This window comes from Homarus americanus, unplaced genomic scaffold, assembly GCF_018991925.1.
Source record: "Homarus americanus isolate GMGI-L3 unplaced genomic scaffold, GMGI_Hamer_2.0 scaffold44060, whole genome shotgun sequence".
Taxonomy (NCBI): Eukaryota; Metazoa; Arthropoda; class Malacostraca; order Decapoda; family Nephropidae; genus Homarus; species Homarus americanus.
The window spans coordinates 2,969,592-2,987,459 of record NW_024756871.1 but is presented as its reverse complement, the minus strand read 5'-3'; the positions used below and the strand labels follow the sequence as shown (position 1 = coordinate 2,987,459).

At 44.9% G+C, this 17,868-nt stretch overlaps 1 protein-coding gene across 1 annotated transcript; it reads right to left on the bottom strand.

Moving 5' to 3' along the window:
• Positions 1 to 7,895: 7,895 nt before the first annotated feature.
• On the bottom strand, positions 7,896 to 9,452 carry LOC121857007 (helix-loop-helix protein delilah-like). Its single transcript, XM_042352811.1, has one exon. The coding sequence runs from the start codon at positions 9,247 to 9,249 to the stop codon at positions 8,305 to 8,307; it is 945 nt and encodes a 314-aa protein (XP_042208745.1). The 5' UTR covers positions 9,250 to 9,452; the 3' UTR covers positions 7,896 to 8,304.
• Positions 9,453 to 17,868: the final 8,416 nt, after the last annotated feature.

The window sequence follows — 17,868 nt, the reverse complement described above, 5'->3', positions numbered from 1 at the left end:
CGCTCCTCTTCCTGCCCCAAGCACCACGTCCTACGGACCCCAACACACCCGTCCTGCCTCAGACGCCGCCCCCGGCCCAGTAGTACCCCCTGCCGCTCCTCCTGATGCAGCCCCTGCTCCCGACGCGGCCTATGCGCCTGAGTGCGGACCCACACACCCCTCTTTTCTCCCTCAGGTACTCCCTGCTACTGTTCTGCACCCTGCTGCTATCACGAGCCCTCATCCGCTTCTGCTGACGCATCCCCTGCTCCTGACCCAGGCCCACACACCCCAACAGGCGCATCTGACGACTCTGTACCTGCCGTGAGGGAAGCACAACATTCATCGCCTCCACACACCCTTTTTCTCCCTCTCTACTCCCACAGATATTGTGTATCTAGACAGTTGTCTCCTCTAGCGGCCGGCTCATCCACGCCCTCGCCGTTATGGCTCACATGTGGCATGCACCACCCGTTCTGCCTCACATGTGCCATGCAACCCTGCAGACAACAAGTCTCCTACACCGCCTGGAGGGAAGGGGAGAGTACTGTAGTGGGTTTGTCCCCCTACAAACGCTGTTTGTCGCTGAATAGCCGACCCCGCGAATTCCCCAGTGTGTGCCTCGTGGTCTGGGTCAACCAGCGCCGCCATACATCGCGGAGGTCAACTATCTACCCACGCCTACCTCCGCTATAAAAGACCTGACCTCGTGGTGACCTCTCCCTTCTTCTAGCTACAGCCGCAGCAAGCAACACCACCTCCTCCGCCGCTGCCTGGCGGCCCTCGCTCCCGCCGGCGAGCATGGCGACCCACAAGCTGGTCCTCCTCTGAGCATCCTCACCAACCAGCTCTCTCTACATCACGCTTGTAACCACGCTGCCACTTCCCAGCACCAAGTTGCACTGTACATCCAATACAATATGTATACAGAGAGCACATTGTGAGTTTCCTTTCTCCATCCCATCCTGAGTGTGAACCAAATAACCCGTACCCCACAGATGTATCATGATGAACCAAGTACAGTACACCTTTTCACATATCCGTTGAGACATTGTCACATAACTATTTGACAACTTTCTTAACCGAATGACAGAACACATATCGAATGACAATCTAAAATAACTGTTCCTTCATGCTAACGGAAGTGATTGACATAAGTTTTGAAGTTGACAGACGTGAACAATAAACCGACAGTCTACATATAGTTTGAGAATGTAACAACTGGAGAATGACATACCACCAACAGTTATTTTAGATTGTCATTCGATATGTGTTCTGTCATTCGGTTATGAAATTTGTCAAATAGTTATGTGACAATGTCTCAACGGATATGTGAAAAGGTGTACTTCTCCAGACTGATTGGGTGGTCTGCTAAAAGCTCTCTATAAAGTTTTCAGCACATCTTGCATATTTGAGTAAAATAGGAGGAATTTTATCAATGGTTCCTTGTACTGTAGCTAACTATCTTCTCTTTTTCACCCAGACTACCACACTGCACTGCTCTTTATATGCCCTGCGAGTATGTGACAACACTACTTTATTGCAGGTGCCACGGAAAGGCCGCAACTCAAACTACAGTATACCTCTGTATTCCGCTTCCCAAAAGACAAGGATAGTCAGGATCAATGGACAAAGGTCATCCATATGAAGGATTTTACACCCTGTGATGACCCTGTTGTGTGTGAAGCTTTGACACCAAATTTATTACGGGTGGGGGAACATGAGCACAACGAGCCCACCAAGCTGGGGGCGCTGTAAGCCCCCCAAGATTTATATATTTTTTTAATCTGACCAATATCATGGGCATTTTGAAGCCATGTGCACTTGATATTAGGAAATATTCTAAGATCAATAGTAATTACTTTTTACTGTACAAAAACGCTTGAGTACAATACTGCATTAAAGAAAATGTATTGCAATTTTCTGATAAAAGAGAGGATCCGGACCCCAGAACCCCCACCGGATCCGCCCCTGCCTTGCATTTCGGAAGATGAGGTCATGATGTGGATTTTGACCGAGTGGCCAAGAGCCTAACGAGCCGATCAGTGGTGAAGAGGATACAATACAGAGGATGTATCTTGGTCGTACCTACTGTACAGTAAGGAGGCGCACCACACGTCCCAACACGACAACGAAACATCATCAACTGAGACCAAATGTGTAAACAACCTGAGACTACTGGGTGTGTACAGTACAGTTTGTTAACAACGAAATCCAATCCTTGGGTCATTATGAGAAGAAGGTGAATAATGCTAATAAACTAGAAGGAATTATAAGATCTTGCACTGCGCTGCCCCTGGGTAGGTCCCTGCAGGCTCCGCTGCTCCAGTCAGGGTGCCGTCGCTCCTGAGAATGCGCCTGAGGATGCCGCTGATGTTGCGAGGGCCACTGGGGTCTCCGTCGTCACTGGGGGGCACCCTGGGGGCGACGCGGCACCTGGGAGGGTTCCTGGGGTGTCCACCACCCCTGGGATGGCCCCTTGGAGCGCCAGGCCTGTAGGGCCCATGGGTGCAGTAGTTTATGCTCAATTTATTACTCTGGGAGGGAGGGAGGGAGAGGGATGGAGGGAGGTGCAGGGAGGGAGAGGGAGGGAGGGGGAAAGGGAAGGAGACACAGCCCTCCAGGTAATGACCACCACCATAAATCAAAACAATGGTACTGGCTATGATACCATTACAAATGTACACGTCAGGTAAAGACAATTTAGTGATTGTTTCAAGTTGTACACCAGAGGCGGGTCTGAGTTAGGTGGGCAGAGCAGAGTGTTCAGAGGCCTTACCACTACCCAATTATGGTTTCAGGTTTAAGCTATAATAACCTAACCTTCCTGTGGTAAAGTAACACCTGTATGATACTGTCACCGTGTGCCAATTAGTACACCTGTGGTTTATACACCTGAGTCTTGTCTCTACTGATGTTACACGAATACTTTCCTCGAACTGATAAAGTAACGAGGAGAAAGTGTCCATGTTGGTTATAAGACGCGTTAAGGTGAGCCAGTGAAAGAGAGTGATCTAGATGTAGTTATAAAGAGTATTGACGCCGCCACAACAACGTCTGGGTAAGTGTACAGCGCCACAACAATGTCTGGGCAAGTGTACAGCGCCACAACAATGTCTGGGCAAGTGTACAGCGCCACAACAATGTCTGGTAAGTGTACAGCGCCACGCAACATGTCTGGAAGTGTGCAGCAATGGCGTCTGGGTAAGTGGACAGCGCCACAACAACGTCTGGGTAAGGTGCAGCGCCACAACACGTCTGTAAGTGTGCAGCGCCACAACAACGTCTGGTAAGTGGACAGCGCCACAACAATGTCTGGAGGTAAGTGTGCAGCGCCACAACAATGTCTGGGTAAGTGTACAGCGCCACAACAATGTCTGGTAAGTGGACAGCGCCACAACAATGTCACTTGCAAGTGTGCAGCGCCACAACAATGTCTGGGTGAAGTGGACGGCACCACAACAATGCCGGTGAAGGTATTTTAGCGCCACGGCAATATACAGTAGACATCACGGCGCCACAACAATGTCTGGGTAAGTGGACGGCGCGACGATATCTGGAGTGAAGTGTGCAGCGCCACAGCAATGTCTGGGTAAGTGTACGGCTTACGGCAATATGGGCCGGTATGCGGCGCGTAATGTCGCGTGCGATGTGCCGCGCCACGGCAGTATCTGCGGGTAAGTGGACGCTTGCAAGCAATGTCTGGGTAAGTGTACAGTGCCACAACAACGTCTGGGTAAGTGTACAGCGCCACAACAATGTCTGGGTAAGTGTACAGCGCCACAACAATGTCTGGGTAAGTGTACAGCGCCACAACAATGTCTGGTAAGTGTACAGCGCCACAACAATGTCTGGTAAGTGTACAGCGCCACAACAATGTCTGGTAAGTGTAGAGTACCATAAGAACAATATATCGTCACCATAAGTGTTTGACTAACATTAGCGAGAAGTTTACGAGCGAGGATTCAAGTCTGGCTTCTCCTGCACCCAGCACTCGACAGTTCATAAATCAGAGCGAAGGGCAGGTAACATGGTCTCGATTGCGGTGATCAATGTTACCTCAGATCGAAATCAATCGGTAAATAGTGTGTTGTGTTGAGTACTACTGGGCATTAAAGATTACTGAGACTCTGGCTGGGCATTGTGTGGGTGTGTTGACTGCGAGAGATGGTACCTGCTTACATATGATAGCTACAGGTGTTCAGATTCGTAATAATCCTTAATTGTGTGTTACCTAGAGGGTTGTACACCTGAACACCGGCCAGACATTATTTATGAACGAGATGAAACACTCTGGGAAAACACACACAGAGTATATCATAACAGCAAATAGTCTAACACGACTGACTCACTCCACTAATACTCACTGACGTAACACGACTGACTCACTCCACTAATACTCACTGACGTAACACGACTGACTCACTCCACTAATACTCACTGACGTACACTGATACTCACTGATCTGGCAGCACTACTACACTACTACTGTAAGGGGGGATTAACAATTTGCCACCAGCTGCCCCAATGTAACAGGGGGCTGTTTCTCTCTACTCATTCTCTGCCTTATCTTTTACTCTTACTTCTCTTGTCTTAGTTCTTACTCTTACTTAGTTCCTTCACATGTTTTTTTTTTGGTAGCATGGACGAGGGTCTAGGGCACATGGGTAGTGAATTCTGATATCAGGGTCACTTGGACGGAAATAAAGGTGACTACTGTGGGAGAAATGAATACTCCTAAAATACTCAAAGAACAAGTTTATTAATATGAAATCAAAGGGAAAAAGATATATTATTAACATATAACTACCAGGCTCAACTCCTGGGCTTATTGCAGACTCCGTATTTCTTATTTACTTAATTCCTTATTTTCTTATTTACTCAACAGCAATTACTCAGATATTACACTCTTACCGTGCACACCCTTACTGGTGTCACATTACATTACATAGTTACCTGGCAACTCCTTGCAGATTACTTTACTGCCACTCCAAGTGGGTACTTCTACTTCACCCACATCTTCTAGTGGTACATTACATTACAGTTACAAAACTTACTCATAGTCCCAAGTGGACAACTTTACTTCTCCCACATTACTAGGTACTTCTCATTACATCCAGTTATAAGACCAACTGGCATATGATACCTCACAGACTGTTGGTAGTGCATAGGAGATGCACTACCAACACGTTAATACTGATACAAACACCGACATGGGTCCACTACCCAACATGGGGTAATTATTAACAAACACATACAACCACACTGTGAACCATAACTCCAAGGCATGTCCCAGGGTATAGCACTGGCGCCTCTAACAACTGACGACTGCTGTTGTGGTCGGTTACACGAGGCGGGTCTGGGGCCCTCGGCCCACGAGGTGGACCTGCCGTTTCAATCATGTTGAATCAACGACATCGTCGATATATTGCTCCTTGCTGGGAATCTACAGGCTCCGGGGCTATCGTGGGGTGATCCGAGAACCACAAATTGGATCTGGGGACAAACGGGAGAGCAGACGTCACGGGACGGAGGCAAGGGACTGGGAAGCATGATGACAACACAATCACAACAAATCTCTCGCCTGGAAACGACAGCGACATTTACGTTATATTACTTCTTACACTGGGTGAATGACAATTCAACTGTTAAAGCATGAACACTGATAATTCACTATATTGACTAAATCAAACTGAATGGCTAGAGAACACTGTCACATACCTGGGGACAAACGGGAGAACAGACATCACGGGACGCTCTCTCTGCCCGGTCCCATGGTATATATACTCCTGAGTTGCCAGCGATTGCTACTCACGCAATGACAGGAATTACAAACAAACTAACTGTTACACATTCAAGGATGACCCTCAGTTGACAAAGGTCTGGCGAATTACTAAAGTTGATTTACACAGAGTAATTCAAGATTGAGCTTGTCAGGAGAGAATGGTATAACAACGCAGTGACTTACTGGGACTTACTGGGAGGGATCATGACTGTAAACATCGAATGGGAAAAACACGTCTCTTCTAGGGGATAGCGAACACAGCTACCCTCTCATGTTTTGCGGTCGTGGAGTTTAATAAGAGTCATTAGTTACAACAGACTAACAGTCAACGTGACCATGACACTACTACTACTACTTCACGTGGCCTCCAGCCTCCCCCAACAGCTACACCTTCGCCGCCACTACTACTACTACTACTACTTTAATTCCATGGATCAGAATCAACACTTATGATACAGGTACAGGCACAGATAAAGAGGGTACACACAATGACACATCAACACAAAGTCATAATCAATGTACAGATGTGAATAAAAATTACCTGGATACTGTCAACATCTGGCTAGCACTATCTATGTGAGGTCAAGAATTTGTGGGGCGTCATCTATGTGAGGCCAGGTAGGTGTGGCAGCTGTGGGACTGACACCATTAACAGCCTGGTGTTATTGAGTAATTTATCATATATTTCTGGTATGATTAACAATGGCAACAAGAAGAGGTTGAAAGGTATAAAGGAATTACATCTATATTGATTTAGAAGGAGATATTGGCCAAGTAATGAGAGATTATTATTAACCATAGCTATATAGTCCTACATTGTGGCGTCGAATATAAGTGGGATGTCAAGACACTCACCGGTTTCACTTATACTGAGAGCACTTGAGGGGCTGGAGGAGAGCGAGAGTATGTTTGATCTGTTGGTAAATCGGTAGTTTGTCTCTGTTAGCTTCAGGTGTTAGCGATTTATTGATTCATAAATCCCCTGAGTCAGGATCAGCGACTTATTGATTCGTAAATCCTTAGCGTCAGGATTAGCAGATTAATAGAAGTATAAATATCGTAAAGTTGGTAGCAGCGAGGATGTTGTTGTTAGTTGTCAGTACCTCGGTGTGGTGTTCAATGCTATTTCTTAGGTTCTGAATCCTTTGATGAATGACCTAGGTAGGTTTAAACCCTATAAATAGCAGTAAATCGTACCTAACTGTTTCAGCGTCGTCAGGACCTCAGTGTGACAATCTATGCTACTATTTAGGTTCTGAATCCTTTGATGAAAGACCTGGTTAGGTTTAGATCTTACAAAAAAACATTGGATCGTTCCCAAGTGCTTCAGTGCCCTAAAGGTTAAGCAATAAATACAACACTCGTCTGACTATTCCGGAACCTTGGAAAATATTTGTGTATCTTACCACCGCAACAGATCGAGTTAAACAAAAAAGTAATCAGATAGTTGTATTATTGTGAAGCCTCATAAGATACAGCAATGTTCAAACCAAAATAGATGTTTACGTTATAATCCCACAATAATTCTGATGTGTTCTCAGAGCATGGCCGCCAGGGGGACAAGTTAAGCTGCTTCTGGTATATTAGAACGACTTTTTGTAAACATAAGAAGATCTACGCGTCTCTCTCTCTCTCTCTCTCTCTTATAAGATCAAGATATCTGTCTGTCTGTGTCTTTCTCTCTCAAATAAGATCGAGATGTCTCTCTCTCGAGTTGAATTAAGACTATTGAACACACCGCAACAGCCCAAGGACTAGAGATAACACTGAACGCTGCAGGGAGACTCGAGGGAGGAATCTTAATGTTACGTGTACCTTTAAACTGTGTGCTGTCAATCCTCTTACCGGGCATCTATGAGGTAAAATATATATAGATATTCATTAATTATTTATTATAAAACAATAGAGTAAAAATTTGAGCGGAATATAAGAACACATTTTGTACATTTATTAAAGATATTGACTTATAACTATGGTTTTGACACGTAAGAATAGCTGAGTATATAGTTGATGACATTTTGCGCATCTAAATAGAATAGTTCCCTTGTGATTAACGTTTTCTATGGGATGGTATATAAAACGTTAACAGGAATATGACACCATGACAAACGTTACCAGACACATGTGACAAACGTTACCAGGACACACCATGGCACAGTAGATTAGCATTGCTTGTGTTGACGGGTCATATGTATACAGTATTCTACGGTTCTTATCTTAAGGGAGTGTTAAAGTGTCTGAAAAACTGTCGGGCAGATTTTACTTAACTGTGAGTACAATAGTCTGTCGCACAACACTCTTGCCTCTTGCTGTCTGCCAACACGTAAACACAAACCTTTCCCTTGACTAGGTACACACACTTACACACCTCCATACATGACAGATACACGTACAGTACACATAACTCAGTATTAGGGACACTGTTCCTCAGAGTACAGTCTCCTTATATACTGAGGTCAAGATCTACATTCTACACAACTTTTCACTGCTGCTGTATAACTTCGTTGACTTTTTCAGTCTCAGGTAAGTGAGAATCTGTGTTAGTTACACAGCTCGGTGGTGAAGACAAGGGCGTCCCTCTCAGCTCCCAGGAGGACGTCGAGGGGATCAGCAACACTCAAGGTGGGGATGTCATGGAAGACATCGAGGTTGTCCTCCAACAGACCCGAGTCGTCGGAGAGGAGGTTCTCGGGGTCGCTGGCACTGCCGAGTGATCCTCGCATTGTGGAGGGCGAGCTGGTGACTGAGTTGTGACTGGAGGTGGAGTAATAACTCGAAAAATGAGGCGCCTCAGGGAGGAAATGCTGGCTCAGGGGCGGCGTCGAATACTGGTAGTGGAAGGCGGTGACGGTGTTGTCTGGTGGAGGTGTCGTCCTGCAGAAGGAACGCTGTAGGGAGTTCTCTAAAGAACACTGCAGGAAGTTCTCTAAAGAACACTGCAGGGAGTTCTCTAAAGAACATTGCAGGGACTGCTGCAGGGAGTTCTCTAAAGAACATTGCAGGGACTGCTGCAGGGAGTTCTCTAAGAGGGAGTTCTCTAAAGAGGAGACACCGCCGCCCTCCAGCAGGTGAGACAGGGTCCTGATGTAGTTGACAGCGAGGCGGAGGGTCGTGATCTTGGTCAGGGAAGACGAAGCTGCCTCAACTTCCATGACGTCAGGAAGAACTTTACGAAGAGATTCGAACGCGTTGTTTATTTCCTTCATTCGGTGACGTTCTCGGGCATTGGCAGTCTTCCTCCGATACTTGGACAGCGGCGCCGGCCTCGACTTGGGCCTCGCCGCCCTCTTGGGAACCTCCTGACGAACTCTTTCTTGCTGTAGCCTCTTGATGATAGTTCTGGGACGCAGACCATACTTCTCCTCCGAGGCTGCGCTGCTGGAGGAACAGTGTGGACGCTCATGGTCGAGTCTTCGCCGCTGGAGGCCGCCATGCTCCGCCATCTTCCCTGCCTGTGCTCGGATCACCTCTGACAACATTAACATCTACTGACAAATGTTTGCAATTTAATTAACTCCATCAGATAATTTCTTCCATGTTATCTCCTCAAGCATTTAATTTCTTGTTATTTATCTTTATAAGTCAGGTGGCGCTACACGTCGGCTGAAGCTCGCTCTTCTCTCTCACTTAACTGTTGACTTTGATGCTCAAGTTTGTGGACGAGGACAGCGTGTGCCCGGGCCGACCACTCCACCCTGCCCACAGAAACACATCTTTATAATAGCAACATTACAATGTACTGTACATCTGTCCTCAGTATATGACGAGTGTCTTCACGAGACGGTGTTTATATACCATTATACACATATCCTACATTATTAACGTAAATTTGCGATATAAAACTTTTGTTTCTCAGAAGAAACTGGTTTATATCTCACCTGTTCCAAGTTTGGAAATAAATTATTCCACCAGTCTGGCGAATTGCGCCTGGCGACGATCACTGCAGGGTGCCCACTGATGCCCAGTTCACCTGTTGCCCCTGCACACGTGCTTACTGCCGTGACGTCATCATTTGGCATGATTAAAATTTCGCGACGGAAAGTATAGTTAAAGACTGATGAAGTACCTCTTACTGCACCTCAATACAGCTCTTGTTTTACCTGATCATTAATATATACACTAAATTAATATTGTACAGGATCAACATCTTCAAAATAGCGGTCATAAAACTCATCCAAAATTACGAATTGGTGTAATTTTGGGAAGGTGGGAGCAAGGTAGGTATCTACCTACCTTGGGTGGGAGTGTGTCGGTGTTGGCGGGGGAACACCTTGGCCCTCACCTCAGTACCGCCCGGACCCTCACAGAGCGCGGATGGGCTGATGCTGTCTCACGGGCTCCCACACCTGGCGGACGTCTACAGATTTTTCATCGCCTATAATAAACTAATTTCTTAATAATTTCAATGTTCTAATTATTCACCAGGTAAAACTTTGCTTCCTTCATTTACAATTCATCAAATATTCCTTTTATTTGTGTTAATCAATTGAAATATATGGTACAAAAAATGGGATATTTACTGGAGTAGAAATAGGAATTAATACTGAATACATCGACACTCAGCATAAAATGACAAATCTCTGACCCCAAAAATCTGAATCAGCGAAGTTTTGAACATAATCGAAAATCTGACAACAAATAATCACCAAATTCTTCAAGAAAATTTAAAGTAATTTTAGTTCCAAATTCATCTTGTCGTAAAATCGGTTAAAAAATACTCATATTATCCGAACACCTAAATATATATATATATATATTTTTTCTTTTTCTTTTTTTATCGTCATTAAATAAACTACTTATTAAAATTACGAACTTTCGACCCCCAAAACGTGAATCAGCAGCTTTCATCACTACTTTTGGGGAGATTATGAGTCAAGAAAAATGACAAAATAGCCGAAAGAAAAGCCAAATTATCACGAGAAAATTATGATGTTTTAATGCTGAAAATTCGTCTTCATTTTATAAATGGAAATAAAACACAATGAAATGGCTTAGGATTTTAGCTCGCAAATCTGTGTCTCGATATTTGTCTCTACATGTCTGTGTTTGTCCGTCTCTCCAACCACAACCACAACTACACTACCACAACCACAACCACACTACCACACACCACAACCACACTACCACACACCACACTACCACACACCACAACCACACTACCACACACCACAACCACACTACCACACACTGCCAGATTCTCGACTCAGAGACCTCAATTCTTACTCTCAGATCCCAAATCTTATCACTTTCAATAGGATTACAAACCATATGAAATCCTTCGTCTTAGCACGCAAAATCCTATCAACTGAAGCAGAATCAAATACTAAATCCATCCTCTAAGAGCACCTAAATCCCCTCTTGTGTAGTAGGATTAATATAAACGTTAAAATAAACACGTAGACCCCAAAATCCTGTTTCTTTAAGTAGGATTAGATACCATAACAAGACCTTTAGTTTCAGATGCTCAATTCCGTCTCGTTAAAAGGATTCAACATTGCATTAAATCCATCTCTTAGTCTCCATAAGTTCCCTCTGCCGCTGTAGAATTGGATCCTGTATCAAGCGTTTAGCCCTGAGACTCACTCGGAATCTTTCGTCTTGCAGTAGGATTAAAACCTCCTTATCTCTTTGGGTTCCTGGCCACTGGCTCCTTCCTTATGCGGCGGACGACCTTGAAGGCCCTGACCAAAACTCAAAGGCCTCCTCCGCCTAATACGGCCACTAGACATTTAACGTTTGGTACTTGGGAGTTTTTCTCATCCATAACAAGTGTGGATGATGAGGTAACTGGATGATTATCAGGTGTGTCTCTCCCGCCACTTGTACCTTACCTCTTAGGCTTAATTAACATTTTATCTGGCGCTCACCTGTGACGTGTAGTGAAGGTAAAGCCTCAATCTTATCACCATCAAAGGCTTTCATTAGTTATGGTTCAGTGAAATGTGTTTAATGAGAGAACACTACGAGGAAAGACGAGGAAAATGGAAATACCTTGGCTTAAATTAGGCCAATTAGTGGAGCATTGAAGGTCTCATTAGCCTACAGGATGACGAGCTTTACAGGTACACTACTACGACTACTACTATTACTCTTACTATTACTATTTCTACTACTACTACAACTACTACTACTTATAGTGATTCTTCCTAGACCAGGAGACTGATCAATACCCAGAGCTGACAGCTGACACTAGGAGGGTGACTGACGGACTGACGGACAGATATAAGCACTAAGAAACAAATAAATTACAGTCAGGTACAAAACTTTATCGGGAACAGGGACAAGATCACTGTAACCTTGATATTGTATCCATTGTATTCCATGTATGGGATGACATTATACACTATCTTCCCCAGTTTACCATCCCGCAGTTGAATAAACCCCACACGCCTTAGAGTGGGTTAAATGAACGTAGTTAAACTCCCCCCCCCAAAAAAAAAAATAAATAAAAAAAAAATAAAAAAATAAAACTAGCCCACACCAAGGTTTAATGGAATGGGTTACGTGAATGTGGTTAAAACTCCCCCCCCAAAATACAATAAAACCAACCCATGCCAAGGTTTAAACACCCATGAAAACCACTAGTACACCTAACCACTTTACCTATAGTCGGTTTATGTACTGATTGTCATATCGTTAAACAAGTCAAATACTTCGATAAGATAAGGTTCTGGTCCCGCCATTCCAAACAGTTTTAGATTAGAGATTTGAGAGAAGTCTATGGTCTCAGAGGGCCTTGTGTGATGAAGACTGGAGAATGTGTAGTGTAGATGTTAGAATGTGTAGTGAAGATGTGGGGAGGAGAAAATAGGGAGATGGAGATGTGGGGAGGAGAAAATAGGGAGATGGAGATGTGGGGAGGAGAAAATAGGGAGATGGAGATGTGGGGAGAAGAAAATAAGCAGATGCGGACATAGGTAGGGCATAATGGGGAGATGAAAACGAAATAGGGACAAAAAACCAGACCAAATGGGGTGAAAATGGGGTTATGGGGAATGGAGAGGATAGGGGATGATATGGCGACTAAACCGGGAAGATCTACCCGTGTATTGGTAACACTTATGATAACACAAACGTAAACTAAGGATGAATACTTTTTTGGGGGCTAATGTCTACCTTTCCTGATATGACTGATGTTTTTCTTCCCAAGGTTCCAAAGTGAGAAATATTGCCTTCCTAAAGTGAGAGATATTTTCTTCCTAGTGTAGATTAACGCAGCTATATTGATGAAGACAAAAACTTAATACTATGATATATGACATAAATCTTCCTTATTGGTTTTAGAAGATTAAAGGCGAGTAGTTTATTAAGTTAAAATGATAAGTGAGTTAAGTTTAGGTATTTTATTATGACCAACACATATTCAAGGTCTCTTTCTGTCTGTCTGTGTCTGTCAGTCTCTCTCTCTCTCTCTCTCTCTCTCTCTCTCTCTCTCTCTCTCTCTCTCTCTCTCTCTCTCTCTCTCATGAATGGTGTAGAGAAGAAACAGGGTAGGGATCAGCTGCCTCCCTTGTGCCGTCCACTTGCAACACCACGCCGCCCAAATATACTGCGCCGCCCACACCGCCCACATACACACAGCGCCGCCCACACCACCCACACACCAACACACACACACACACACAAACACACTGCGTCGCCCACACCGCCCACATACACACTGCGCCGCCCACACCACCCACACACCAACACACACACACACACACAAACACACTGCGTCGCCCACACCGCCCACATACACACTGCGCCGCCCACGCCTATGACAAGAAATATTATCCAATTGAAAAGAAGGATTAAAAGCGGCCCATATGAGGGTTACATTAGAGCGCATTACAGGTGTTTCTCTCTCTTGTCCGCCCACGTCGTCCATGCCACCCTCGCCACCCACGCCATCCACACACCACCCACATCACTGACACTATCCACACACCACCCACACACCACCCACGCCATGACAGCATCTCGTGGTCTCAAGGAAGAGACTGACTCAGAATTATCACACAGTGTTACCTGGACAAAGTGTTGCGCCATACTCCCGCTGCTGCTGCTTACCTGCCTCTTACTCCAACTATGTAAATAACCTGCCCAACACACACACACACACACACACAACACACACACACACACACACACACACACACACACACACACACACACAAGACCCTAAAAGTGATATCATTTCTTTAATAATATGAAGCTATTACCTGGCAATATTTACTGTTAATGAAAAAAGGAAAAAAAAACGATTGCTTGAAGAGTTACCGTTGTGATTGCCTCAGTGAGTGGTTGGTGCTTACTCAATACACACAGTCGTTTAGTCTGGCGCCACACACACACACACACACACACACACACACACACAGAGCGTATGATGTTGAGCTCTTGTGGAGTAATTGTTTTCAAATCGTAAAGAGATTAATCGGGGGAGCCCAGCCATCAGCACCTGGAGCCCTTACCTGCAGCCAATCAGCCCCCCGCCTGGACGCCTGCACTAGACCCTTACCTCACAGCCATCGGCCTTACTAGACCACTTACCTCACACAGCCATCAGCCCCTTTACTAGACCCTTACCTCACAGCCCATCAGCCCCTTACTAGACCCTTACCTCACAGCCCATCAGCCCCCTTACTAGACCCTTACCTCACAGCCCATCAGCCCCCTTACTAGACCCTTACCTCACAGCCCATCAGCCCCCTTACTAGACCCTTACCTCACAGCCCATCAGCCCCTTTATTGGTCCCTTGCCTCCACCGTAAAGGAAAATTGAGGTGACTAAAGGCAGAATCATTTAAATAAAATAAAATCCAGATAGGGAGGAACAGTGGGGCTAAGAAGGAGGAGGAGGAGGAAGAGAAAGAAGAGGGGGAGGAGGAGACGAAGAAGAAAAAGGAGAAAGAAGGAGGAGGAGGAGGAGGAGGAGGAGGAAGAATAAAAACCACGCATTTAAATCGTCTCTCAGGACAGCTTTTTGTCGGGTTGGGTGAACAAGGTCATTATGATTTACTCACAGGGCGGAGAGCTTCTGGGCCGGCCGCTAGCAATCATTGTATTATCCTTCCTTCTCCTGTTCCCTCTTATTCTTCTTCCTCCTCCTCCTCCACCTCCTTCTGATATTCCTCTTATTCTTGTTCTCCTCTTCCTCTTCCTTCTTATTCTTCTTCTTCCTCCTCCTCTTCCTTCTGCTATTCCTCTTTTTCTTCCTCCTCTTCCTCTTCCTTCTTATTCTTCTTCCTCCTCCTCCTCTTCCTTCTGCTATTCCTCTTTTTCTTCCTCCTCTTCCTCTTCCTTCTTATTCTTCTTCCTCCTCCTCCTCTTCCTTCTGCTATTCCTCTTCTTCTTCCTCCTCCTCCTCCTTCATATTCTTCTTCTTCCTCCTCCTCTTCCTTCTGCTATTCCTCTTCTTCTTCCTCCTCCTCCTCCTTCATATTCTTCTTCTTCCTCCTCCTCTTCCTTCTGCTATTCCTCTTCTTCTTCCTCCTCCTCCTCCTTCATATTCTTCTTCTTCCTCCTCCTCTTCCTTCTGCTATCCTCCTCCTCTTGCTCCTCCTCCTATTCTTCCTCCTTCATTATATTATTCATTACTAATTACTCAACCATCATTATCGCCCCTTGAGACCCGCGGAGAGTCATTAGAGAAGGGTCTGGGGCGTGGAGGGAGCGAGAAAGAGGTCTAATGGGGCAGGTACAGCCAGTCAGACCCCCGTGAGTAGTCCCAACACACACAGGGTCTTAATACCTCGGGTTGGGCGGCGTCTCACGAACACCCTACCACACTGATGGCTGATAACACCACCACCACTACCACCCTCCTCTACCACACCACCACCACCACCTTCTACCACACCACTACCACCACCACCACCTTCTACCACACTACTACTACCACCACCTTCTACCACACCACTACTACCACCCTCCTCACACACTACTACCACCACCTTCTACCACACCACTACTACCACCCTCCTCTACCACCCTACCACCACCTTCTACTACACACCACCACACCACCACCTTCTACCACACCACTACTACCACCCTCCTCTACCACTGATTACACCCCATCTACCACAGTATTGCACACACACACACACACACACACACACACATATGGGCGTGTACAAGCAGACGCCCACGCTCGGGGGGGTTATGACACACAGTTACCAACACCACCTCCCTCTCTTACTCTCCCACAACCACCACAACGCACCACTAACCCCTTTAACCCCCCTTAAATACCCCTTAACAGAATAATATCATAGTGAATATTCCCCCTTTACCACCACCCTAAAAAAAGTATTACCAGGTATAAAAAATAATAACACGAATAGAACGAGGTTACAAAGGTTACCACCAGCGGGGGATCTGGCTACACTGGTGGTGGTAAGAGCTTCCTCCTTTATATAATCGACTACATCTTTAACTACAAACCTAACCTTAATAAACCACAAATGATAAACCAACCAATAAAACCAATATATCTCACCTGGTTTATATCTCTTTCTGTGGTTTAATTCACTGATATATAAAGAGTACATAGAGCGATTATATTACCCGGATCTTTCGCCGTATCGTAACCTGATGTTATCGAGGTCCGTGAAATATAGGAAGGGTTTAGAATCATCTGCCTTGATCATAGAGATTTAAAATGGAGATAACTAGTGTGGGTCGATATTACGTGTGCGCCATCACCCTGCCTCGCTATAATGGTGCCCTTTTAACACACGCTCACCTGACAAGTGGCGCCACAAAGTATATAATGTTGGTGTAGGTTCGTTGGTGTCTTGGTGTGTGTGTGTGTGTGTGTGTTTATAATGGTGCTTTAGTGTGATGGGATTATGGTGTCCTAGTGTGTGTTAAAAGCTGCAGGTGTATTGGCGTCTGGGTGTGTTGGGGTATTGTCGTTTGGTTGTGTGAAAGTACAGGATATTGGTGCTTAGAATTATACGTATAGTCGTGCATTAAAGAGTATAATGTAGAGCCCTGAGATGCACCATTAAATTTTACCCCATTAATAACAATCTTGAGAACAACAACAATAACAATAATAATAATAATGATGGTAATAAAAAAACAAAAACATCTTCAAAGGAATACAATAACATTACCATACTGCTCCTTGTTCACCTTGTTCACCGTTTACCTGCTCACCTTGTTCAACTGCTCATCTTTGTTTATCTTGTTCAACTGTTCATCTTGTTCAACTGTTCATCTTGTTCAACTGTTCAATTGTTCAATCTTGTTCAATTGTTCACCTGTTCAACTGTTCATGTTCATCTTGTTCATCTTGTTCAATGTTCACCTTTAAGGTTGAGGCATAAAAATCACTATTTATATACCTTAACCAGGTAGACCCCCTCGACCAATCAGAAAACAGCAGAAACACGAACTACCATGAATGCTTGTTTGAAGAGGAAAATAATTACATCTAACGGTGAAGATAACTCCTGTGAGCCGTCAATAGTGAACCTAACCAAGACTACAATAACAGTGATTACAGGTGAAAATAATACATATTTAAACTACATGCAGGTGTGAGCAAGGTTGGGTTCCTCTTACACCGCCAAACTAAACTGAGAACTGAGTGTTAAGTAGGCATCTGTCACTTAAGTAATCGTTTATAAGTAGCTGGTGTGTTGGCATGGTACTTATATAACGTTAAGTGAGATAAGTAATGTTTTTTCTAAGTTGGTTTTATCCTGTCTATATTTTATCACACCTGGATCTTAAGTAGTTTTCCAGGCTGGTAAGTAACTTTTATAAGTAGCTGGGGTTGTCGGTAAGTTACTTTGTATTATCTGTACGTATATACGATGTTACTTTAGGAGGAGGAGGAGGAGGAGGAGAAGATGAAGAAGAAGAAAAAATATCTCTTGCGCTTCCAGTAATTCATTTATTATTATAAGGCGGACGACAGTATATATAAAACCCACCTGTGACCCGGGACACACCCTCCCCTCCTCCACCCACACCCACTCTTCCTCCACCCACACTCCTCCTCCCCTCCTCCACCCATACCCTCTCTTCATCCACCCACACTCCTCCCATCCTCCATCTACACCCACCCCTCCTCCCACCCCTCCTCCTCCACCTACAGTACACCC

Coding starts and splice junctions, on each gene's coding strand:
- LOC121857007 (XM_042352811.1), bottom strand. CDS start 9,249: ATGTTAATGTTGTCAGAGGTGATCCGAGCACAGGCAGGGAAGATGGCG.